At 45.7% G+C, this 26,102-nt stretch overlaps 1 protein-coding gene across 3 annotated transcripts in view; it reads left to right on the top strand.

Moving 5' to 3' along the window:
* The window catches only part of LOC141122922 (uncharacterized), a 76,600-nt gene that overhangs the window by 16,573 nt on the left and 33,925 nt on the right, over positions 1 to 26,102 (top strand). For all 3 annotated transcript variants that reach the window (XM_073612016.1, XM_073612017.1, XM_073612018.1), the window contains 3 exons: positions 1,301 to 1,351; positions 5,298 to 5,348; positions 25,961 to 26,029. In XM_073612016.1, coding sequence (XP_073468117.1) covers positions 1,301 to 1,351; positions 5,298 to 5,348; positions 25,961 to 26,029 — 171 coding nt within the window. The remainder of the gene's footprint in view (positions 1 to 1,300; positions 1,352 to 5,297; positions 5,349 to 25,960; positions 26,030 to 26,102) is intronic.

Consider the following 26,102-nt stretch of genomic DNA (forward strand, 5'->3'; position numbering starts at 1 on the left):
TGACGACAGACTGTTTGCCTAAAATACGACCGTTAGCACGCTCCATCAGACAATTGTTGTCCAACTTTCCACCAACAAAAATTGGATGGCAGGCTAGTACATTTTTGGCAGGCAACGGTCTGTTGCCAGATTTTCCTATCGTGTGTTAACAAGTCCGTCACACAAAAGTCCAAAGTAGAAACACGCATGCTCGGAATCAACGCTCACCAAACACGACATTAGCAGAAGGTGCCCAAAGGGTGGGCGCTCAAGAACTGAAATTCCACGTAGCACGCCACTACGTTTGTGATTGTTGGCCGACAATTGTCTGCCGTTAGTATGCAAGACAAGTTCCTGGCACACGCCCCTCGGACAAAAGTCTGATGCTCTGTCTGCCAACAATCCGATCGTGTGTACAAGGCTTAACACTAGCTAAGACCAGCAATTGGTAGCAGTGGACCTTTTAGCTGAGACCATCAATTGGTAGCAGTGGACCTTTTAGCTGAGACCAGCAATTGGTAGCAGCGGACCTTTTAGCTGAGACCATCAATTGGAAGCAGTGGACCTTTTAGTTGAGACTAGCAACTGGCAGCAGTGGACCTTCTAGCTGAGACCAGCAATTGGTAGTAGTGGACCTTTTAGCTGAGACCAGCAATTGGAAGCAGTGGACCTTTTAGTTGAGACCAGCAATTGGCAGCAGTGAACCTTTTAGTTGAGACCAGCAATTGGCAGCAGTGGACCTTTTAGTTGAGACCAGAAATTGGCAGCAGTGGACCTTTTAGTTGAGACCAGCAATTGGCAGCAGTGGACCTTTTAGCTGAGACCAGCAATTGATTAAGCAGAATATTTCTTCAGCTTTAGCTTCCTCCCCCAGGCAATGGGTCTAAGAAGCTTGAACTGGACCTCCCTGATTTACATCCTCTCCAGGCAGCAGATCTGAGAGGCAAAGAACCTTCCAGCACCACCTCCTCTCTAGGCAAAGCCTCGGAGGAAAACCACCCTTTTAGAATATATCCCCAAATACTGAATCTCTTATTCAGCCATCATCACTGGAATAAGCCCCTTAGTGATTGACCGAGGTGGAATAAATATTCAAAGTCCCATACATTGGATCATCTCACTCATTTTACTAGAGAACTCTTCCTAGAAGCAGGCAGAAGCAAATTCCATGATCTTATGAGAAACCTAACAAACCCAGATGACATAAACAGAGCTCAGGCTGTCTACATTACATTTAAACTACACATCCAGCTTATGGCAGGGACCCTACAAGTGCAATGAAGAAAAGTGATGACACTAACTTGTCTATGTTGTCTGGCAGAAGTGACTGGAAAAGAAGAGTCGCTGGACAAAAATGTGAAAACTTGGCCAAGTATGTATATTTTTTAAATGTATATTTTATTACAGCTAATAGCAGTACCCAAATCTGTCAATGCATTATTGTATCATGATCCTCCACTCAGCAGAATTGAGGCCGGGGGAGGGAGGTCCTGAGCTGTGGGCTGATCAGTAGGGATGGGCGAACGGTTCAGCCCGAGCATAAGTTCGGCCGAACTTTGGTTGGTTGGACGTTCGGTGAACAACGAACATTATGCGGTGTTCACTGCAAATTCGAAAGCTGCGGAACACCATTAAAGTCTATGGGACACTAACATGAAAAACCAAAAGTGCTCATTTTAAAGGCTTATATACAAGTTATTGCCATAAAAAGGGTTTGGGGACCCAGGAACTGCCCCAGGGGACATGTATCAATGCAAAAAAAAGTTTTAAAAACAGACGTTTTTTCGGGAGCAGTGATTTTTTTTTTTTAGTGCTTAAAGTGAAACAATAAAAATGAAATATTCCTTTAAATATCGTGCCTGGGGGGGTGTCTATAGTATGCCTGTAAAGTGGCGCATTTTTCTCGTGTTTAGAACAGTCCCTGTACAAAATGACATTTCTAAAGGTAAAAAAAGTCATTTAAAACTGATTGCGGCTGTAATGTAATGTCGGGTCTCGGTAATATAGATAAAACTCATTGAAAAAACGGTATGGGTCCCCCCCCCCAGTCTATTATCAGGCCCTTTGGGTCTGGTATGAGAATTAACACCCAAAATTAAAAACCAAAATTAAAAAAAAAACTGTGTGGGGTTCCCCCCAAAATCCATACCAGGCCCTTCAGGTCTGGTATAGATAGTAAGAGGAACCCTGCACCAAATTTAAAAAAAAAATGGTGTGGGGTTCCCCCCAAAATCCATACCAGACCCTTATCCGAGCACGCAACCTGGCATGCCGCAGGAAAAGAGGGGGGATGAGAGAGCGCCTTAAAGGACTTGTCCCAAAGTCTCTCCTGTCTTTTTTACTATTTTTTACACTTTTTTTTGTGAAATGGTAGGGGTACAATGTACCCGTTACCAATTCACATAGGGGGGAGGCCGGGATCTGGGGGTTCCCTTGTTTAAGGGAGCTTCCAGATTCCGATAAGCCCCCCCCATCTGCAGACCCCCACAACCACCGGGCAAGGGTTGTGGGGATGAGGCCCTTGTCCCCATCAACATGGGAACAAGGTGCTTTGGGGAGCTACCCCAAAACACCCTCCCCATGTTGAGGGCATGTGGCCTGGTATGGTTCAGGAGGGGTGGGGGGGCGCTCTCTCGACCCCCTCTTTTCCTGCGGCCTGCCTTCTTGCATGCTCGGATAAGGGTCTGGTATGGATTTTGGGGGGGGCCCTATGCCATTTTTTTTTAAATTTGGTGCAGGGTTCACCTTAATTTCCATACCAAACCTGAAGGGCCTGGCATGGATTTTGGGGGGACCCCCACACAATTTTTTTTTTTAAATTGGTTCGGGGTTCTCCTTAATATTCATACCAGACCCAAAGGGCCTGGTAATGGACTGGGGGAGAACCCATGCCGTTTTTTCTATGAGGTTTATCTATATTGCCGAGACCCGACAATTCATTACAGCCACAATTAGACTTTTTTCCTTTATGCAGCGTACACACGAGCGGACTTTAGGACCGGACCGAGTCCGGCGGACAATCCGATCATGTGTGGGCTTCATCGGACCTGCAGCAGACTTCCAGTCAAAAATCCGACGGACCTTAGATTTGAAACATGCTTCAAATCTTTCCGACGGACTCGAGTCCGGTCGAAAAATCAGTTCGTCTGTATGCTAGCCCGACGGACAAAAGCCGACGCTCGGGCAGCTATTGGCTACTGGCTGAAAAAATGAAAAATGAATCCGCGCAATGGAAATAGGTACGAGTGTGATGCAGAACTGCTGCCTCTACAGGTGCAATCTTCAGCAAAGTGGAAAATGCTGGAATAGAGAGAGAATTGGATGTAGGTGCGGCACTGTTCTGCACTTTGTGCATTGAACCGTTCAATGTGAAGAGTTGCTGCACGGTCCGGAAATGCCAGGAACTGCTACACAGTGGCAAAAACTGTGACCGCGCAATACCCCTGTAGCGGTGAGGCTACTCGGTGAGTGTATGCACATTAGGAGCACGAATAAGCAGCACCATCACTAAGCCAGCACTGGAATAAGAAGATCCACTTTAACAATATTGTTTTACCAGAGGAACAATTCTTTCTAAGCACAAAACCATTTGTGCATACAATAAGACTATTTAAAGCAATATTGTCTCTCCAGCAAGCACTGGTTCATTATTCTGAGCACAAGTGACTTTACCACTTTGTAAAATAGCAACCCCCCCCCCTCATTTTTTCACTAAGCACTTTTTTGTCTATGCACTTTATTATGTATGATATGATATATTGGACAAATTTGTCATGACTTTATACATTTTTTGCAAATATTAGTATTATTCACATGTTAGACGCTATTTACATGGGACAAATCACTCATTGAGAAATCAGTCCCTCTATATACTGTCACTATCTTTTAATTACTAGAGGTTGTAACACCAATTAAATGCTATTTATATGCTATTTATATGGGACAAATCACTCATTGAAAAATTAGTCCCTCTATATATTGTCACTACTTTTTAATTACTAGAGGTTGTAACACCACGCAGACACTACAACACACTGCTACAACACACTGCTAGTTCATCACCAATTAGTCATCAGAACAGCGCCGTACCTACATCCAATTCTCTCTCTATTGGCTACTGGCTATCTAACTTCCTTATTTTAGTCCGGTCGTACGTCATCACATACGAATCCGTCGGACTTTGGTGTGATCATGTGTAGGCAAGTCCGTTCATTCAAAAGTCCATCGGAAGTTCGTCAAAGTCTGCCCATGTGTACGCAGCCTTAAGCCCCATACACCTGATAGAACTTTGTACAAACTTTCCCTTGGATTTTTGTACAAAGGTTGTTGCCCAAAAGTTTGTCTTGCATACAGACGACAGGACTTTTCCAGCCAACTTTCACCATATCACGTGGTTTTTCAGCTCTTTACCACCACCCTTTGGTCAACTTGTGTATTGTTGTCTGATATTGTGTCAATCTCGCCACTTTTATTGGCGAGATTGACACCTTGCGAGCCGTGTTGACACTGGTGCGGGGATCCGACTTGAATCCCCGCCAATGCCAGGCACTGTGTTTGGTATGAATCTTGAAGGGGAACTTCACGCCAAATTTTAAATAAAAAACCGGCATGGGTTCCCCTCCAGGGGCATACCAGGCCCTTAGGTCTGGTATGGATATTAAGAGGAACCCCCTACGCCGAAAAAACGGCGTAGGGGTTCCCCCAAAATCCATACCAAACCCTTATCCGAGCACGCAGCCCTGCCGGTCAGGAAAGGGGGTGGGGACGAGCGAGCGCCCTCCCCCTCCTGAGCCGTACCAGGCCGCATGCCCTCAACATGAGGGGTGGGTGCTTTGGGAGAAGGGGGCGCCCTGCACCCCCCCCACCCCAAAGCACCTTGTCCCCATGTTGATGAGGACAAGGGCCTCTTCCCGACAACCCTGGCCGTTGGTTGTCGGGGTCTGCGGGATCCCCTCCCCCAAAGCACCCACCCCCCCATGTTGAGGGCATGCGGTCTGGTACGGCTCGGGGGGGGGGCGCTCGCTCGTCCCCACTCCCTTCCCTGACTGGCCGGGCTTCGTGCTCGGATAAGGACTGGTATGGATTTGGGGGGGACCCCCATGCCTTTTTTTCGGTGTAGGGTTTTCCTCTTAAAAACCATACCAGTCCGAAGGTCTTGGTATTCCCCAGAGTGATCATCCTTAGTGATCAGTCTCTAATGCATTGCATGATGCCAAAATCTAACACTAACAACTCACTGACATTTAGGTGACCACTCTGTGTTGATCCACTGCAGTGAAGAAATGTGAGATCTCTGACCTGTATATGTTGTCTGGCAGGTTTTCCTAGGGTACCAGACTGGGTGAGAAAGGTTGGAGATTTCTTTAAAAGTAAGTACTGCTCTACTTTAACTGCCAATTGTATGGTCTTCCAACACTGTAACCAAATTAAATTTATATCATTTTTGTAACCACTTTTTTTTTTTTTGCTATAAAAACACCAAACATTATGAAAAAAAATACATGTTTTTCTTGGTTTCTGTTACACAATTTCGCAAATGAATAATCTTTCTTTACAAATTTAGACCAAAATGTGTTCTGATACATTTCTCTGGTAAAAACAAAATCCCAATAAGTGTATATGTTTGTATGTATGTGTGTATGTGTGTATATACAGTGGGGACAGAAAGTATTCAGACCCCCTTAAATTTTTCACTCTTTGTTATATTGCAGCCATTTGCTAAAATCATTAATGTACACACAGCACCCCATATTGTACACACAGCCCCCCCCCCATATTGTACACACAGCACCCCATATTGACAGAAAAACACAGAATTGTTGACATTTTTGCAGATTTATTAAAAAAAGAAAAACTGAAATATCACATGGTCCTAAGTATTCAGACCCTTTGCTCAGTATTTAGTAGAAGCCCCCTTTTGATCTAATACAGCCATGAGTCTTTTTGGGAAAGATGCAACAAGTTTTTCACACCTAGATTTGGGGATCCTCTGCCATTCCTCCTTGCAGATCCTCTCCAGTTCTGTCAGGTTGGATGGTAAACGTTGGTGGACGGCCAGTTTTAGGTCTCTCCAGAGATGCTCAATTGGGTTTAAGTCAGGGCTCTGGCTGGGCCATTCAAGAACAGTCACAGAGTTGTTGTGAAGCCACTCCTTCGTTATTTTAGCTGTGTGCTTAGGGTCATTGTCTTGTTGGAAGGTAAACCTTCAGCCCAGTCTGAAGTCCTGAGCACTCTGGAGAAGGTTTTCGTCCAGGATATCCCTGTACTTGGCCGTATTCATCTTTCCCTAGATTGCAACCAGTCGTCCTGTCCCTGCAGCTGAAAAACACCCCCACATCATGATGCTGCCACCACCATGCTTCACTGTTGGGACTGTATTGGACAGGTGATGAGCAGTGCCTGGTTTTCTCCACACATACCGCTTAGAACTAAGGCCAAAAAGTTCTATCTTGGTCTCATCAGACCAAAGAATCTTTTTTCTCACCATTTTGGAGTCCTTCAGGTGTTTTTTAGCAAACTCCATGTGGGCTTTCATGTGTCTTGCACTGGGGAGGGGCTTCCGTCGGACCACTCTGCCATAAAGCCCCGACTGGTGGAGGGCTGCAGTGATGGTTGACTTTCTACAACTTTCTCCCATCTCCCGACTGCATCTCTGGAGCTCAGCCACAGTGATCTTTGGGTTCTTCTTTACCTCTCTCACCAAGGCTCTTCTCCCCCGATAGCTCAGTTTGGCCGGACAGCCAGCTCTAGGAAGGGTTCTGGTCTTCCCAAACGTCTTCCATTTAATGATTATGGAGGCCACTGTGCTCTTAGGAACATTAAGTGCAGCAGAATTTTTTTTGTAACCTTGGCCAGATCTGTGCCTTGCTACAATTCTGTCTCTGAGCTCTTCAGGCAGTTCCTTTGACCTCATGATTCTCATTTTTTCTGACATGCACTGTGAGCTGTAAGGTCGTATATAGATACTGTAGGTGTGTGGCTTTCCTAATCAAGTCCAATCAGTATAATCAAACACAGCTGGACTCAAATGAAGATGTAGAACCATCTCAATGATGATCAGAAGAAATGGACAGCACCTGAGTGTAATATATGAGTGTCACAGCAAAGGGTCTGAATACTTAGGACCATGTGATATTTCAGTTTTTCTTTTTTTTTTTTTTTCAAAATTATTTATTTATATCAGGAAACCAGTTCACCAGGATACGTATACATATAACAAGGTATAGTTGCAATTACAACAATTACAGTATAGGATTACATGTACTAGTTAAGATTAGATGAACTGAACAAGAGAAAATGCTCAACATAACTATAAACTTTGTGTGGCTCATAAACGGTTATTGGTGTGGGCAGTTTATTTATTATAGTCATGTGACGCACGTATGATCCGTCTTTTCATTTTCTCTATATAACCGTATATCTTGTTTTTGAGTCCAGATGTTCCTGGGAATCATAATCCTTACGTGAATGCTTCCCTGTCAGTTTTGTATTTTCCAAAGAAAGAAAAATTAGGTATCAAATAAGAAATAGACAAGTAGAGGTTGAAGGATGGAGTAGGAGAGGAAGAGAAGGAGAGGAAGAGAAGGGGAGGGGAGGGATAGAGGGAGGGTAGGTGAGTAGAAAGGGGAAATGGGGGGGCGGTAGGGCAGGGGGGGGGGGAGGTGGTAGGGTTGGTGTCCCGCAGAGACGAGAGTGGGCAGTCTTCAGTTATTCTCCAGTTCTAGACATCTAATGAGGAATGGTGTCACCCGCCAGAAGGGTTTTCCCCTCCTCCGAGTACTTGAAGATGTTCCAAAGTTGCCAGGTTTTGGTGTATTGCTCCTGTCTATCTTGGCTTGTGACGATTAGATCCTCCATCTGGTTTATCTCCTCAACTTTTTGAAGCCAAAAGGCTATGGATGGTGCGTGAGGGGATTTTCAGAGGGATGGGATACATGCCTTCGCTGCATCTAATAGGTGTCGTATGATTGATTTCTTGTAGGACCGTGCTGGTATGTCAGTCGCATGAAGGAGAAAGTAAGCTGGGTCATCAGGGACAATGCGATCAGTGAATTTTTGTATTATCTGGCGTACTTCTCTCCAAAAAGTCTGGATCCGAGAGCAGGTCCAGAAAATGTGGATGAGTGTACCTCTTTCTTCCTGGCATCTCCAACAGGCGTCCGTTGAGGAGGGGAAGATTGATTTCAGAAGAGCAGGAGTTCTGTACCAGTGTGTAAGGATTTTGTAATTGGTTTCCTGGATTTTGGTGCAGATAGAGGATTTATGGGTGAACATTAAGATTTGTTGTTTTTTATTGGTTGTTAAACTACAATTTAGTTCTCTCTCCCATCTGTTGAGACTTTGTACCTGATAATCTCCCGGTGGGGTGATGAGTAGTTTGTACATGAGTGAGAGTGTGTGTGGGAGATTCCCTAATTCTGAGCAAAGAACCTCTATGGTTGTGAGAGTTTGGTTAGCATCCTGGGGGGACGGCAAGGAGCGTAGAAAGTGATGGAGCTGCATAGCTCTGTAAAAGTCTAGTCGGAATTGACCGTCAGGGTCGGTAAGCTCCGAGATTGTCCTCCACCTCCCCATAACGCTAAAGTGAGAGGCTTGGTACAGACCTTCCTCTTTCAGGTTCAAGAAACTCCTATCTCGTGTCCCTGGTTTAAATTGTGGGTTACCTAGAATAGGTCTGAGCGGAGAGTTACGTGAGAAGTGAGGGGAGTTGTGTATCAGATGTGAGCAAACTCGGACTGTGTTACCAATTAAAGGGTGGCGTGTAATATCCGTTGGGAGGGGGGCGTGACACCACGGAGCTCTAGACAGGGGGATCTCAGTCTGTGCCTGTTCAAGTCTTGTCCGCAACTTGGTGTTTGCATGACGACACCAATCTATAAGTCTACACAGGTGGGATGCTCTATATTAATTTCGAAGATCTGGCATAGCCAATCCCCCGTTAAGTTTAGGCAGCGAGAGGACCCCCCGGTGCAGGCGTGGCTTCTTCCCCGCCCATAGGAATTGTATAAAAGCTGTTCTTATCTGGTTAAAATAGTCTACAGGGATGTGGATTGGGATGGCCTGCATGATATATATGAATTTGGGTAGTATTGACATTTTGAGAATGCTGCAGCGGCCAAACCAAGAGTGCAGCCCACCGTTCCATTTGTCTAGTAAATGTTTGACCTTATTTAAGAGGGGTGGAAAGTTGAGCTTGAACAGTTGGGAAAGCTTTGGGGGTATGAACGTACCCAGGTACTTCAGGGCTGTAGAGGACCATTTAAAATGGAAGCCAGATTGGAGGTGTGAGAGTTGTGTTGTAGGGATTCCAATGCTCATCGCCTCAGATTTGCTGAAGTTAATTTTCAGGTTAGCTAGTTGGCCGTAGGTGTGAAATTCTTTCATAAGGTTAGGAAGCGTGGTGGGTTTTGTAAGGGAGAACAGTAAGTCATCCACATATGCAGAAACCTTGAATTGTTCTCTGTTGATTTCTACTCCTGTGATGTCGGGATTTAGCCTGACGTGACATAGGAAAGGTTCCAGGGATAGAGCGAAAAGCAGTGGCGATAGTGGGCATCCCTGACGTGTCCCGTTGGTAATTGGGAAGATTTCCGACATTACCCCGTTAGCTCGAACTACCGCTGTTGGATTCAGGTAGGCTGCCGATATCCAGTTTAACATTGTGTCTCCCAGGCCTATGTATCTCAGTGTTGCGAACATGAATTTCCAATTTACTCGGTTGAAAGCCTTTTCGGCATCTGTCCCGAGGAACACGCATGGGGTTTTAGTGCTGTTTGCGATGTGTATTAGGTTGAGTACTTTAGTCGTATTGTCCCTAGCTTCCCTCGTCGGGACAAAGCCTACCTGGTCTAGATGTATTAGTGCGGGGAGGTGATGTTGCAGTCTTGTAGCAATGATCTTTGTGAAAAGTTTTAGGTCTGTGTTCAGGAGGGAGATTGGGCGGTAAGACCCACACAGGCCTGGGTCTTTACCTTCTTTCGGTATGACTGCAATTTGCGCTTGTAAGGTAGCTCTATGGAGCTTATTACCTGAGCCTAGGGTGTTATAGAGTTTAACCATGTGTCCACCCAGGGAGGGCAGGAAAGACTTGTAATAGGTGGTGGTGAGGCCATCTGGGCCAGGGGCCTTACCTGTTTTGGAGTTTTTTAAAGCAATTTGTAGTTCGGGCAGGGTGATAGGGTCATCTAGTAGTGATTTAGCGTCTTCTGGGAGGGACGGCATGAGGGAGGTCGCTAGGTATTCTGTTGTTTTCTCTGAGGGGGTTTGCGTTTCAGTCAAGTTGTATAGAGACGAGTAATAGGAGCCAAATTCCTGTGCTATTTGTTGGGGTAGAGAGATTTTCTGACCTGTATTCGACGTGATATGTGGAGTATATGTAGCAAGTCGTTGTTCCCGGAGGGACTGAGCCAGCAACCGACCGCATTTGTTGCCTGATTCGTATATTTTCCATCGGGTAATCTGAAGTGCCGCTTTTGCTTTGTATCGCAAGAGGTCCGTGACCTGCATGCGAACTAAGTCTAACTCTGATCCTAGTTGTTTTGTGGGTGTTTGTTTATGGCGTGTCTCTAACGATTCTAGTGTCTTAAGTAGTGTTTCCAGTTGCGCAGTCCTCTGCTGTTTGATGCGTGAGCCATGTTTGATAAGTATCCCCCTAATAACGGCTTTGTGGGCTTCCCAAACCAAACCCGTGTCACAGTCAGGGGTATCATTAGAGGCGAAGTAGTGACCTATTTCTTTAGTTACCTCAGCTATGATTACTGGGTCTTTCAGAAGTCCCTCATTCAGTCTCCATGGTGGTCTTTGAGTTCGCAAGGGGTCCGAAAGAGCATAGCGGAGGGTTATCGGGGCGTGGTCAGACCATGTAATTGACCCTATTGTGGTTTCTTTGATCGCTTGGAGGTGTCTGTGAGGAATTAGGAAGTAGTCAATTCTAGAATATGACTGATGTGGCTTGGAGAAGAAGGTGTAGTCCCTCTCTCCTGCATGGAAGAGACGCCAGACGTCGATCAATTATAAAGAGTGCAATGTCGCGCTAATACGTTTACGTAGGTCTCGAGAAGTCGAAGATACCCCATTGGAAGTGTCTTCTGATGGTGTGAGTGGGATGTTCAAGTCTCCTCCTATGATCAGTTGTCCGTCAGAGAATTGATGAAGTAGGTCTAGCTGACGCTTTAGAAAGGTATCCTGGTGCGTATTGGGGGCGTACAGGTTGGCCAAGGTAATTTTAACGTCACCTATCTTACCCCGCAGGAAGAGAGATCTACCCTCCCTGTCGAGCTTTACATCTGTGTGTGTCCAAGGGACCCTTGCCGAGATCAGAACCGAAACCCCCCTAGATTTAGCTTCCTTGTATTTCGAATGGTACACTACCGGATAGTATCTATTCTGAAGAGTCGGCAAGGACCCCTCTCTGAGGTGTGTTTCCTGTAGTAAAACAATATCAGCACCTTTACGGCGCATATCCTGTAGCAAAATCCGTCTCTTCTCGGGCGTATTTAAGCCCTTCACGTTTAAGGAGACTATATTTAGGGAGTCCATCTCTGCGATTTGTCTGATGGGTGTAAAAAATGAGAGTTTGGGACCGGGGGAGGAAGGGGAGGGAGAGGAGGAGAGGTAGGATAAAAAATAGGGTAAAGAGTTGGTAAGTAGGGAAAGACAGTACCCCTAGAGAGTTACATGGATAGGAAACAAAGAGAAAAAAAAAGGAGAGCTGGCACTAGAGTGTGCAGCTTAGAAAGAAAATCTAGCGTAGCTCAATCGGCTATTACATTCCTCCGACAAAAGGTCATAAACGGAGCGCACTCCTAGTTGGGACAGTGAGAGGACAGGGCCAAGTGAAGAGTCCCCGCACCCCGCCATCCACACCCGACTATCTAGATTTGTCATTTGATAAAAATACAAAACTGGAAGTAAGGCAAACAATCAATCTAATGAAATAAGCAGATATGGATCATTAGAGACATATAATTAAGCAAATATATTTAGGCACCAGTGCAAGAACCATGAACGCATGGGAGTAACAGTAATACCGTGTAGGCAAACATCCCTTCTCCATCCTGGATTACGGTGCCCCAAGACAACGCCCACAGCAACACCACGGGAGTAGATGAGCCGGGGGCGCAGCCTCAAGACACTATGCCAAGATATGATGCTTGGAATGAAGTAACATGGAATGAGACAAAATATAGTGAGTTAGAGTGCGGGCAACCTCACAGTAAATAAAATAGCCGTACCCATGGTAGGGGTTTAAAGATCCTGGATATCAGGGCTAAAACAGAAAGGATACTCTCGTCCCTCCCCAAGGGGTACAGTAACAAACGGGTCTCTTGCGGGAGCAACATTCCCTCACCACGTAGCTGGCCATACAGCGGATGTTTGGAGGGGGTGTTTAAACTTAATCCCACTCTCGTGGAGCAATGTTCCTCTGTATCCAGGAGTGAAGGGGATCGTGGAGAGGTCCGGGTGAGGTATCCACTGTCAGCTTCTGTGTGTGTCGTGAGTCTTGTTGAGTTCAAGACCTAGTGGGACTGGCTCGGTTGCGCCACCCAGGAGAGATAGGTGGGAGGGCCCTTGTGCAGGACGGGGTCGGTACCGGCGGGACAAACAAAAAGGTGCAGGGGTTGTTAAGCACCCGGGGGTCTCTCAGATGATTGATCACTCCACTTGGGAGACGAGTTTAGTGTTCAGTGGGAATAGTCCGCCAACATGGACCTGGGGGCTGCCCGCTAAAACAATAAAAGGTTGCGGCTGGGTAGGGATGGGCGGCCAAAGGCCTACTCACGTATATCACCTCCCGAAGCCGACCGGTTCCTGCGTCTGTTCCTCTGTTGTCTCGGTGGCAGAGGGTCGCGCGGCCTCAGGAATCCCGATCTTCCGGATGGGCGAGGAAGAAGTTGGAGCCAGTCTGGAACTTGGATCGGCTCCGCTTCCATAAATCGGAAGAGAGCTGGGAGGTCCTCCGGGCGTTGGAGAGAGAAGGAGCCCTTTGCTCCGCGGAACAGCACTGAGAGGGGGTATCCCCATCTGTATGTAAGTCCTTGCTGTTTTGCCAGATCCAGAAGTGGACGTAGAAGGGCTCTTCGTTTCAGGGTTGCTCTGGATAGGTCTGGCAGGATCTTCGCGCGCGTGCCCTCTATCTCCACATCTCCATGTTCCCAGGCGCGTCGGAGGATATTCTCCTTTTGCGTGTACCGGTGGAGTCTGCAAATCACGTCCCGAGGTCTTTCCGGGTCATCAGATCTGGGGCCCAGGGCTCTGTGGACTCTATCAAGTTCGATCTCCAGCTGAGGGTCCTCCAGTACCGTGCGGAAGATCTCCCGCACTGTCTCTCCCAAGTTCTCTTGTTGTGCCGTTTCTGGGATTCCTCGAAGCCGCAAGTTGTTTCGGCGGCTGCGGTCTTCCACGTCTTCTAAATGCAGTTGCAGGGCTATGGCGGCATCTCTCTGTTGGTCTCTGGCCTGCTCCAGTGCCGACACCCTATCCGTCAATAAAGAGACCGAGGACTCTCCGGTAGACACACGCTCTGTCAGATTCGATATTTCTCCTCTGAATTCTTGGATATCCCGGCGATGTGTTTCCTCGAGCTTGAGGATGAGAGCCTCAATGTCCGATCTGGTGGGAAGAGCCTGGAGCAGGCTTCTAATGTCCTGATCGATTAGAAAGGGTGCGGGTGGTTGTGGGGATGTCATCGTGTTTTGTTGAGGTTCTCCGTGGGAGTCTGCGGAAAGTTCCCGTGCAGGCTGGTAATCAGGAGAGGAGCAGGCTTCAGCCTGTCTTGAGGCCCCCTGCTTCTCACCTTGTGGAGAGCCTCGTGGCGCCGTTACTGTAGCCCCGGGATAAGAGCCTTGTAGTTGTAGGAAATAGCGGCGGATCTCACCGGGACTTTTGCAAGCGGGTGTCCCCCGAGTGGATGCTCTGGTCCTGTGTCGTTTGGCTGATTGCATGCCTCAGGCAGGGTTGGACGAGGCCGGGAGCTCAGGGAAAATGCGTCCTCACTCAGCCATGTCCAGGCCACGCCCCCCAGTTTTTCTTTTTTAATAAATCTGCAAAAATGTCAACAATTCTGTGTTTTTCTGTCAGTATGGGGTGCTGTGTGTACATTAATGAGGAAAAAAATGAACTTAAATGATTTTAGCAAATGGCTGCAATATAACAAAGAGTGAACAATTTAAGGGGGTCTCAATACTTTCCATCCCCACTGTATATATTTGCTTTGTGTGAACGTTATAACATCTACAAACTATGAGATATACTGTATATTTGGAAATTGATCAGTCTTGATGTACTGATGGTCGATCTCATTTCTTAATTCAATTTTTTCAACTTTTTTTTTCTTTTTTTACAATTTTTTTTTCAGTGTTGCCTCATGATTTACTATTGTGATGCTGTTATTGGCCACAGCCCCTGTTATCACAGTGGTGACCAATCAAAGATCACTCATACTAGTAAACAATGATGTTATGAATTAATTCCATTCCTGACTATTGTTTACTAAGTGACATGGACAGCAAATTTACACTGTTATACAAGCTGTACACTCACTACTTTACATTGTAGCAAAGTGTCATTTCTTCAGTGTTGTCACATGAAAAGATAGAGGAAAATATTTACAAAAATGTGAGGGGTGTACTTACTTTTGTGAGATACTGTAGTTCTTTATTCAGTGCCTGAAGAGTGTTCATAAACATTGTTACTTTGTATCTCTCTATTCCGGTAGTAGGCAACCTTTGAGCACAGTGTGCCAAAAAATGTTTTCAAAGAAATATGAGCATGATGATTTTATAACAAAAAATTTCAACTTCACACTCTCAGTCAGGAAAAGGTGAGACACATCTACCTGTCCTGGCACACTCATCCTGCTGATCTAACTCTCGCATCCAGCCCACGTGCTTGTATGTGATGTATGGGATGTATGGGTTGTGTGGGATGTATGGGGTGTATGGGATGTATGGGGTTTATGGGATGTATGGGGTGTATGGAATTTATGGGGTGTATGGGATGTATGAGATGTGTGGGATGTGTGGGATGTATGGGATGTATGGGATGTATGTGATGTATGTGATGTCACATACAAGCATCTGGAATGGATGCGCAATGATGAGCTCAGGTCAGGGGCATTTTCTGAAAATAGTGGGCCTGTATGCAGGATCATAAGTTGGGCCCCCGCAGAGAAAAATTGTGGCAGCAAAAGTTGGGTGTGATTTTTTTATTGCGCTGAATACTGGCTGTGGCTTAAAGGGACACAAAGTGGAGGGGTTCAGTAGTAAGTGACGCGAAGGTTCCAGAATAAGTGATGCAAAGTTCATAGGTTGGTAGTAGTAGATGATGTGGAACTGAGGGGTCAGTAGTAAGTGACATAAACAAATACACATATACACTGTGTGGAAATATATATATATTAAGGAAAATTGTTATCCATTCTTACCGTAATTTTCCTTTTTCCTTTCCTGGATCCTCCCCATGTCAGCCTACTGTGGGTCAGCCCCACCCACTCTGACCCCTCCAGGACCACCTTTTTCTTAGCCCATAGAGGGCAGATGTCTGCCCACACCAGTGTTCAAAAAAAAAAAACCCGCCTCGCGACGGATAAACTGGGTGGGAATCCCCGGCTGACATGGGGAGGATCCAGGAAAGGAAAATTACGGTAAGTATGGATTACAATTTTCCTTATTCCTGGACCTCCCCATGTCAGCCTACTATGGGATGTACCAAGCAATATTAAGAAGGGAGGGAAGACAAAAAATAAAAAATAAGCCAAACCCTCAATGCAATGCTACTCAAATTTTTAAAGGGCAACAACCGCCATAATAACCGTAGAGCCAAATGTTTCCTCAGGCGGACAAGCCAAATTAAGCCTGTAATGCCTAATAAAAAGTGTTGGGCGCACTCCAGCTTGCTGCTCTGCAAACTACCTCAGGGGTGACCTTCGCGTATGTTGCCCAGGATTCTGCCATACCCCTTGTCGAATGTGCTTTGATCTCTGAAGGAGGAGGAAAGCCCAGCATTTTGTATGCAATATGCATGGTCTTGACCAGGAATACACAACTCTGGATGTTGCTGGCATACCCTTTTTAGGCCCCATTGGGAAAACCTACAGCTGATCTTGTTTTCAAAAGCTTTTAGTCCATTTTAGGTAGGTTGAAACCACAGAGACCAGGTCTAACCTACTCCACTTATCATCAGCTGTATCCGCCGGAAAGGCTGGGAGAATGACCTCCCAGTTCATACGAAATTATGTGGCCACCTTAGGTAGAAAGCTCGGTATCGGCCTAAGGACTATCTTGTCTGGGAGCACCAAACAATATGGTTCTTTAGATGAGAAGGCGCACAACTCTGAGACTCTTCTGACCAAGGCAACGGCTAGTAAAAAACAAAAACAAAAAACTGTTAAAAGAAATATTGAACAAGAGAAAGCTTGATCAAATGGAGGAACCAGCAATGTTCCCAAGACTAGTGTTACTAGTGTTAAGTCCTTTTTTGGAAAAAACTATTTCAATGGAGGTCTGATTTCTATGGCTGCCCCTAAAAATCAGATCACCAACGGATGTAGAGCATATCTTGTACACGACATAGTTGACAAGGCGGGGATTTGACCCTTCAGGGAATTATAAGCTAACCCTTAGAGACCACTCTGCAGAAACTCCAAAATGTTAGATCTTGAAGGAGATCCAAGGTCCCAACCCCTTTCTGTAGTATTCCAGATCCGGTGATAGGTTACATTCGTGGACCTCTTACGAGCCTGTAATAATGTCACCACTACACTGCCCGAAAGACCCAAGCCAGTTAAAGCCCCCCTCTCACTTCCAAGTCATTAACTTCATCCTCCTGCGGTTCGGGTGTCAGGCCCCACTCTGCAGAAGGAGATTTTGACAAGGAGGCATTTGGATTGGTGAGCCCACCTTTATCCTGCAAGCCAGAGGGCACCACGGCTCCCTGAGCCAGTAAAGGTAGGGCTAATATTGCTGTGACCCTTTCTCGCTGAATCTTCAGCAGGATTTTGAGAGCCAATGGAAGCGGTGGGAACACATACACCAAGGGGAAGTTCCAAGACCTGGTGTCAGAGAGCTCCCTTGGGCAGACGCGCTGTTGGTGGGAGGTGGAGTAATCCTGCGCAAATATATAAACTAGATATGAGAGCTGCTACACAAAATGTGACAAATTTAAATACAAGGAATGTGACAAAATGTAGCACTAACAAAAATATGTGCACAGATGATCAGTGCAAAAAAGTGAATAAGTGAAAGAAGTCCAACATAATGAATATGGAAATGGACAGTAATGTGACTGACTGTGAGTCTCAAAGCAAAAAAAAAAAATGGAAAAAATTAATTAATGTGGATGTCACGACAAATACTCACCGAGGCCAAGATGCCGAGAGCGGCTCGCCCTTACGACCACGCGCACCCGAACCCCTGAGGGTGATACAGGGGATCGAAGGCACGCGGAGGCACGGGCTTCCGGTAGCTGCAGGATATAGGAAGGCTGACTAGGAGTCCCAGTAGGAATTGGAAGGCACCGGCGGGTACCGTGCAGGACCAGGAGTCTGGGAACAGGAAGTCCGTAGGGCAGGCAGAGGTCAGGACTGGGGTATCAGGCAGGCGGAGTAATCCTTAAACAAGCAGAGGTCAGAGGTATCAGGCAGGCAGGTAGAGTAGTTCTTTAACAAGCAGAGGTCAGGGGTATCAGGCAGGCAGGTAGAATAGTCCTTTAACAAGCAGAGGTCAGGGGTATCAAGCAGGCAGGCAGAGTAATCCTTATAACGAGCAGTGGTCAGGGGTATCAGGCAGACAGGCAGAGTAATCCTTATAACGAGCAGTGCTCAGGGGTATCAGGCAGACAGGCAGAGTAATCCTTATAACGAGCAGTGCTCAGGGGTATCAGGCAGACAGGAACAAGGAACTATCAGGACTCAGATACACAGGAGCAGCTGACGACAAACCAGCAACCCGACTGGGCGCTGGAGTCGTCTGAAGTAACCTCCCGGCGAGCGCTTCAGCGTGACGCGCTACCGGACACCCGCACTGGCGACGGCGAGCACACGGGGACCAATGTGCACCCGCGCGCGCCGCACCATCGGGCCGCGAACGGGTGCACGTCTCAACACTAGCCCGCTGTGCATGCGCCCCTCAGCCCGGCGGACGGAGGCGACCTGCGTCTCCTGACAGTGGACCATCAACAATGGTGAATCCGGAAGTAGAAATAGGATAGGGTACTCTTACCAGAGCAGATGGACCCGGATGTCAGCGACACCGAACCGTAAAGGCCTGGATGATCGGATCAGTGGCTCTCTCTGATGAGGGTGGAAGTCCAGGATCTCCACGGATATCTCCAAACTACCTCATGGAACTCGACTAGACTGGAAATACGATGTATCCAAGAGGAACACCACAGCAACTCTCATCCAAATCAATGTATGTGAAAGAAGAAAGGGGGGGCTCCAATAGTGCGGGTCAAACGAGTAGGTTTATTAAAACCAATAATACATAAATAAAAGTGATCACAGGTAAATAAAAGCAATGTGGGGAGCGGTAAGCTAAGCTACGCTTTATTTACCTGTGATCACTTTTATTTATGTATTATTGGTTTTAATAAACCTGCCCGTGGAGATCCTGGACTTCCACCCTCATCAGAGAGAGCCACTGATCCGATCATTCAAGCCTTTACGATTCGGTGTCGCTGACATCCGGGTCCATCTGCTCTGGTAAGAGTACCCTATCCTATTTCTACTTCCAGGTTCATCATTGTTGATGCTCCACATTGTTTTTTGCACATCAGAAGATTGACACTTCATTGTTTGTGGACTTCCACAAATTTTTTCCATTTTTTTTGCTTTAAGACTCACAGTCACATTACTGTCCATTTCCATATTCAATATGTTGGACTTGCTTCACTCATTCACTTTTTTGCACTGATCATCTGTGCACATATTTTTGTTAGCGCTACATTTTTTCACATTCCTTGTGATCCCCAAAGCCTCGACTCAAGCGATCTGCTAAAACATTCCCAGGGCCTGGGAGATAAGATGCTGTAAGAGAGCTGAGATTCTTCTCTGCGCATAGGAAGATTGACATGAAACCTGAAGGAGAGGGCAACTTCTTGTGCCCCCTTGATGTGACACATAAGCCACCATACTTTTGTTGTCCAAAAGAATCTTGACAGCTCGACCTCGCAACATAGGATGGAACATCAATGCCCTGTACACACGGTCGGACATTGATCGGACATTCTGACAACAAAATCCATGAATTTTTTCTGACGGATGTTGGCTCAAACTTGTCTTGCATACACACGGTCACACAAAGTTGTCGGAAAATCCGATCGTTCTGAGCGCAGTGACGTAAAACACTTACGTCGGGACTATAAACGGGACAGTAGCCAATAGCTTTCGTCTCTTAATTTATTCTGAGCATGCGTGACACTTTGTGCGTTGGATTTGTGTACACACGATCTGAATTTTCGACAACGGATTTTGTTGTCGGAAAATTTTATAGCAAGCTCTCAAACTTTGTGTGTCGGAAATTCCTATGGAAAATGTGTGATGAAGCCTACACACGGTCGGAATTTCCGACAACAAGTTCCTATCACACATTTTCCATCAGAAAATTCTATCGCGTGTACAGGGCATAAGGGGGCGTCTGACAGCATCCGATCCCAGGAAATTTGAACTTTTCGCCCCACAAAGGTTCCATTGGCCTTGAACCTGCTGTCCCAGGCAGTGTGCCCTGCAGCCTGCCAGACTGGCATTGGTCGTCACCACTATTGGTTCTGAGGCCTTCAACGGAACTCCGCGGGAAAGATTGCAAGCTACTGACCACCAAACCAGGGACCAGATTATTGGAATTGGCAGATAGATTTTCTGGAACAAGAAGTGACGATCCCACTGAAGAAGAAAGTTGCATTGAAACCTCCTTCTGCGCCACCTGACCCACGGGACTACTGGAACTGTGGCTGATAGAACCCCCAGATACTGCATGCATTCCTTAACCATCATAGAAGGCCTGGCCATCACTGCTTTTGTCTGAGACTGGATCTCCTGGACCTTCCTCTGAGGAAGAGAAACACGACCCCGATCTGTGTCGAATTGTACTCCTAAATACTCCAACATTTGGGTCGGATGCATCTGGCTCGTCCGAACGTTGATCAACCAACCAAAATGAGCTAGTGTTTTGCAGGTGAAATTCACATGAACTAGAAGGAGCTCATTTGACGGACCCAGAAGTAGCATGTCGTCTAGATTATATTTGCACTCCCTTGACCCTGAGAGTCGCGACGACAGCAGACAGTAGCTTTGAAAACATTCTCGGAGTCGTGCAGAGACCGAATTGGAGACATTAAAATTGAAAATGAGAGCCTTCTATGGAAAATCTGAGAAAGCGATGGGGAGATGCTTCTATGGAAACATAAAGATAAGCATCCGCCAGATCGATGGAAACCATCCAGTGTCCTGACTCCACAACCGAAATGATCGTTTCCAATTACTCCATTTTGAATGGTGGAACCGTCATGTAAGAATTCAGCACTTTGAGGTCAAAAACTGGCCTTGGAACCAAAAGGATAGCCCTTGCTGCCAACAGCTCCCCTATATATCCTTGCAAACATTGCCTCCTTTCCAAATCCGTAGGAAGTCCAGTTTCTACGAACACGGTCTGAGTGGGCCTTGTTGATGATGGCTACAATCCAGGCATCCTGTAATTTGTCCGCCCAAACCCCCCCGAATTGGGCTAGTCTTGCTCCTACTTGAGAGGGTTAAGCGGAGACACCTTCAGAAGGACTTATTTGAAGCCTTAGGAGCTTCGTTGGCCCTGGGCTTGGAAGGTTTCTGGAAGTTTGAACCAGCTCCCTTCCACTGTCTGAAAAACTGTCTGTAAGCACCGGCCTCTCTGGATCCTTCTTTGGATCTCTTGTTAAACTGAAAGGGCTGCTGTTGTCTTTTTCTCTTCTGCGGGATTAGGCCAGATCTGCCGCCGGAAACCCGCTGAATTACTGATTCTAAGTTTTCCTGAAAAGTAGCTTCCCGTCGAATGGAACCGAACACAGACTGTGCTTAGAAGCCTTATCGGCTGACCAATGCTTCAACCATAAGGCTCTGCGGGCTGTGACGGAATGAGCCATTATCTTTGCTGTCATCTTGACCTGGTCGACAGCCACTTCAGCCACAAACTCTACAGCAGTCTTGAAAACTGCAAAGGAGAAGAACTGCCACTTCCCAGACTTTTATCCGAACATCCATCCACCAGCTCCGTTACCCACACTCTAAGGCTGGATTCACACCCATGCACTCCCAACGCTCCCTGCATTCCGCAGACCCGCACCACAGAACGTGTTCCAAAGGAGACCATGATAAATGGACGGTAGTGCAAATCCGCAAAAAGCACCAAAAACGCACAGGTGCGAATTCAGCCCAAGTGCTGCTGCCACAGAAGTGAGTGCTACCGCCGGTCTGCAGGCTGCTCTGGCCAAACTATACAACCTTTTTAGGTTTTCGTTTATTCTGCAATCCATAGGATCCCTAAAAGAGACTGAATCCTCCAGTGGAAGCGTAATGTGGCGGGCGAATCTACGTAATGAAGCATCCACGTTAGGTGTAGTGTCCCAAGGGGTACAGTTTCGATACTCCATTATGCACATTGAGCTTCTTCTCAGGCCCCCCCCCACTCATCGTCAATTACTTCTCTAATTTCAGAAATGAATGGGAAGGAAGGTAACGATTTCTTTAAATACAGGTTGTATCTTTGCTGTTTCTTTGGAGGTGATGATTCTTCCTGCCACTTCATCGCATCCTTAACAGCCTTCACCAAGGGGGGAACCAGTGCAAAAATCAAACGTATGCGATTCCGAGACCATGTAAGCCTCAGAAGGATTCAAACCGCTATGGACTTCAGAGTTAAAACGCACTGAAAACACATGATCTGAATCGGCAGATGCTGAAGATGCAGCAGGATGAGCAGAATTCCGTGAAACACTCTTTAACCCTTCCTTGACCGCATGCTTAAAGTAGGATTTAACCTGGTGTGCTTTCGCAGCATTGTCCCGAGCCGCCTCCTTGAAGCAAGATGCACATACCCGCTTTCCTCTCAGGACCTCAGCGGAGCAGGCCCAACAGGATCCTTCTTCTGCCTAGACTGGCGATGAAGACCTATCCGAAGGAGAGGATCTTCTTCTGTGTCTGCGCCCGGATTTGCTCTTTCTAGAGGCTTTCTGATGTCTTGACCCATCTTGGCTCGGGTCCAAGCGACTAAAGTGAAGTAAGGGCGAGGGAGATCTGGAATGCTGTGACAACAGGCGTCTATCCAGCTGCATGCGACTCTGCGATTTGTCATGTCTAGTCTCTTTTTTACTCCTTTGAGGCTGGAATGGTGATTTGGAACCTCTTTGCGGGCATTTATCCCGCACTGGGCTCTTCTCTCTGTAAAACACAGAGGATGTGCTCTATTTTAAAATAAATAAATAAATAAATAAACGTTTTGTTTTTTTTTTTAAACAAAAAATAAATAAAATAATACAATTAAAATAAACTTCTCCATCCGAATCTTCAGTCCTAAGGCAGCTAGGCAGGCAGGCAAAATTCCCCAGACCTATAAGGCACAGGATAATAAAAACACCCTGACAGACAAGTAACACAGCTGTAAGTAATGAGAGTCCTGGAAGGAGGTTTACCAGAGGAGAGCAGAGCAGCAGATTGACCAGCTGGAGACTGAGATCAGCCTAGAGGAGAGAGCCTGCTGCAAATCAGCAGTGAGCATTCTGGTGTTTGCTAGACAATCCAAAGAGGAAGCTGCCTCTGACCTCACCTGCTCAACTCTGAGCTTCCTGAAAGGAGTACATGTGGAGGCGGTGAACTACAAGTCTCAGCGAGCCAAACCACTGCCTGAACACACAAAAACATGGATATAGAAAGAAAGGGCTGTAGGCATTAAGCCTAGGGACTTTAAAGGTGTTGATATCAGAACATTTTTATAAACACTGGTTCAAAACCATGTTAAAATAAAAGAAAATTTTTATTATTACAAATGATTTAAAAAAGGCCTATCAACGGGCCAATGCATAGTACAACAATTTCCAGAAAATTCATCAAGTGCTACTACAGTTTATGATGCAGATACCACTTTCTTCCCGACATGTTTCGCTCTGTGGAGCTTCCTCAGGGGATTGTGTGGTACCAATTATAGGACTGAAAATCCACATTGAAGCCTTCCTTCTTTTTCTCATTACATCCTATGGCTGGTGCTCCTGTCCCACTAAACACCCAGGATGTCCTTTATCACCCAAATTGATTCTACCTTCTAAAACACATCCAGGTAAAATCTATTAATGAAATACTATTGGTTATCTCCAAATGCAGCAATTCCTGATTGTACGCAGCCAATTAGTTTTCCGTAAAATACTTAACATATTTTTCTAACTATATGTGCCCTGTCTTTTTCAGTTAGGACACTATATAAAAACTCTTGATTATACAAGTATCACCTCTGCAAGCAAACCGGTGATCCAGGAATTTCAATGAGTGGGAGGTTAGCCTAGGAGTTAACCTTTCTCAATGTCTGTCAAAACTTCAGCCTCATTTTAACAAATATTGACATCCTGGGTGTTTAGTGGGACAGGAGCACCAGCCATAGGATGTAATGAGAAAAAGAAGGAAGGCTTCAATGTGGAAAAGAGATAGGGACCATCTGGAAAGGCTGGTTATAATTCCTCCCTTAGCCTAGGAGTTAACCTTTCTCAATGTCTGGCAAAACTTCAGCCTCATTTTAACAAATATTGTTTCTAGGTAAGGGTTTATTAACATCTAATTTCAATTTTTTTTTTTTTTTCATTCATTTTTGTTCGTTTTTGTTTAAATAAATATAAGTTTAACATTAACAATTTCAGTTAAATTAATAATGATTTATATTAATTTCATTCTATATTACTAATTTGATATTTTGGTATTTGTAAAATTATCTCTACTATGTAATTTGTCTAAATTCAAATCTATTTTTGTACTGATGGTTTTTCCTTCTCTAAGCAATTTTCAGTCCTATAATTGGTACCACACAATCCCCTGAGGAAGCTCCACAGAGCGAAACATGTCGGGAAGAAAGTGGTATCTGCATCATAAACTGTAGTAGCACTTCATGAATTTTCTGGAAATTGTTGTACTATGCATTGGCCCATTGATAGGCCTTTTTTAAATCATTTGTAATAATAAAAATTTTCTTTTATTTTAACATGGTTTTGAACCAGTGTTTATAAAAATTTTCTGATATCAACACCTTTAAAGTCCCTAGGCTTAATGCCTACAGCCCTTTCTTTCTATATTTGTATATATGGGATGTGGTGTTCTATATTTTGGTCTTTCCTGTTTCTATTCCTTATTACACAAAAACATGGAAGGAGAGAGTGCCAGCACCTGCCTAATGAAGGTATACACAGTGACCTTTGCCCGTAATACACAGTCATTTATACTGTACCATACAATCCCAGCACCACGGAAACCCACCTCCTCAGGAGATTTACAGCCTATATGGGGGGTCTTCTGAACCAGGAGAGGCTGAACCTGAACAGGGTGGATGGAGAAAATAAATAAATAATAAAAATAAACTTTAAAAGGCATCCGGAGCAGGGGCGAAAAAAGAACACTGGTGTGGGCAGACAGCCGCCTTTTATGGGCTAAGAAAGAGGTGGTCCTGGAGGGATCAGAGGGGGCGGAGCTGACCCATAGTAGGCTGACATGGGGAGGTCCAGGAAATATATAATTTCAACAAAGTTCCCAAAAGCGCAACAGTAATTCCACAAACTTCTCAATCACAGTGAAATCCCTTCCTTCTGTGAAGGTGGACGGGGCTAACAGGACTGATTGGCTTTAGCGGTGACTAATCACAGTCCTCCTCCTCCTGGAAACAGAGAGCGCCCCCCTACTAGAACTGCACCCAATCTCTTCCCCATCACAAGAGCTGACAATCACAGCTACAGCAAAGTTAGAGAACCAAACAATGTTTCCCATCTTTTACAATGTGTGTGGTGCAGTGCCTCCCCCTCAGTGCGGGCACAGCGTGAATTCTGAGACCAGAATGCATTAGAAGCTCTGTCTCACTGACACTTCCCTGTGCTGCTCTGCTGATGTGGAGGGAGTCTAGTGTCGGCAAAAGAGACTTCACGTGCCGCTGGTGGCACCTGTGCCGGGGGTTGCCTATACCTGCTCTATCCCCTGTCTGATCAATGTTTATAAACATTGTTACTTTGTATCTCTCTATCTCCCATCTGATCAATGTTTATAAACAATGTTACTTTGTATCTATCTCCTGTCTGATCAATGTTTATAAACAATGTTACTTTGCATCTCTCTATCTCCCATCTAAAAAATCTTTATAAACAATGTTACTTTGTATCTATTTCCCCTCTGAACAATGTTTATAAACAATTGGGGGAGGGGGATTTACTAAAACCGGAGAGTGCAAAATCTGGTGCAGCTGTGCATGGTAGCCAATCAGCTTCTAACATCAGCTTCTTCAATTAAGCTTTGACAATTATCCCTCATTTACACTGAGCATGGCTTTGAAATTGTGCAACTTCATCTGAAATTGCACGATTTCAAAGCCACAACTTCGGGTGCGACTTGAAAGACATCTGTATGGCTTCATGTACAGATGTCTATGGAAGTTACACCCAAAATCGGCAAAAGTAGCGCAGAAACTACACCACAAAGGTAACGTCGCACCGATTGGGACGGTGCCATTGCCGGCAACAGGCTGCGACTTGTTATGTGATTTGACCTGTCCATAGCTAGTAGTAGTTCCTCAATCTGCCTCTGTATGACTGTACCTCTGTACAGAAAATCAGACTGGGGGAGGCAAAGCCGACACTGAGAGTGAGTCTGACAGTTTGCTGGCAGGAGGAGCGAGCAGAGAGAAGAGCTCATTAAGGGGCGGGTCTCTGACCAAACTGTATTACAAATGTGAATGGAGAAAAGTCAGGTCACTAACCAATGTATTCTTTCTGAAAGATCTGGCAGAGCTGGCAAATCGGACTGAATTACTGGAATGGCTGAAAAAGATTAAAGAATATTATACAGGTAAAGCCAACCACACATGTGCAGTTCAGAGTTCTGATTTTACAGGGACCCCTGAGGACAGAAATATAAGAAC

The sequence above is a fragment of the Aquarana catesbeiana genome, linkage group LG01 (genome assembly GCF_042186555.1).
Source record: "Aquarana catesbeiana isolate 2022-GZ linkage group LG01, ASM4218655v1, whole genome shotgun sequence".
In the NCBI taxonomy this organism is placed as follows: Eukaryota; Metazoa; Chordata; class Amphibia; order Anura; family Ranidae; genus Aquarana; species Aquarana catesbeiana.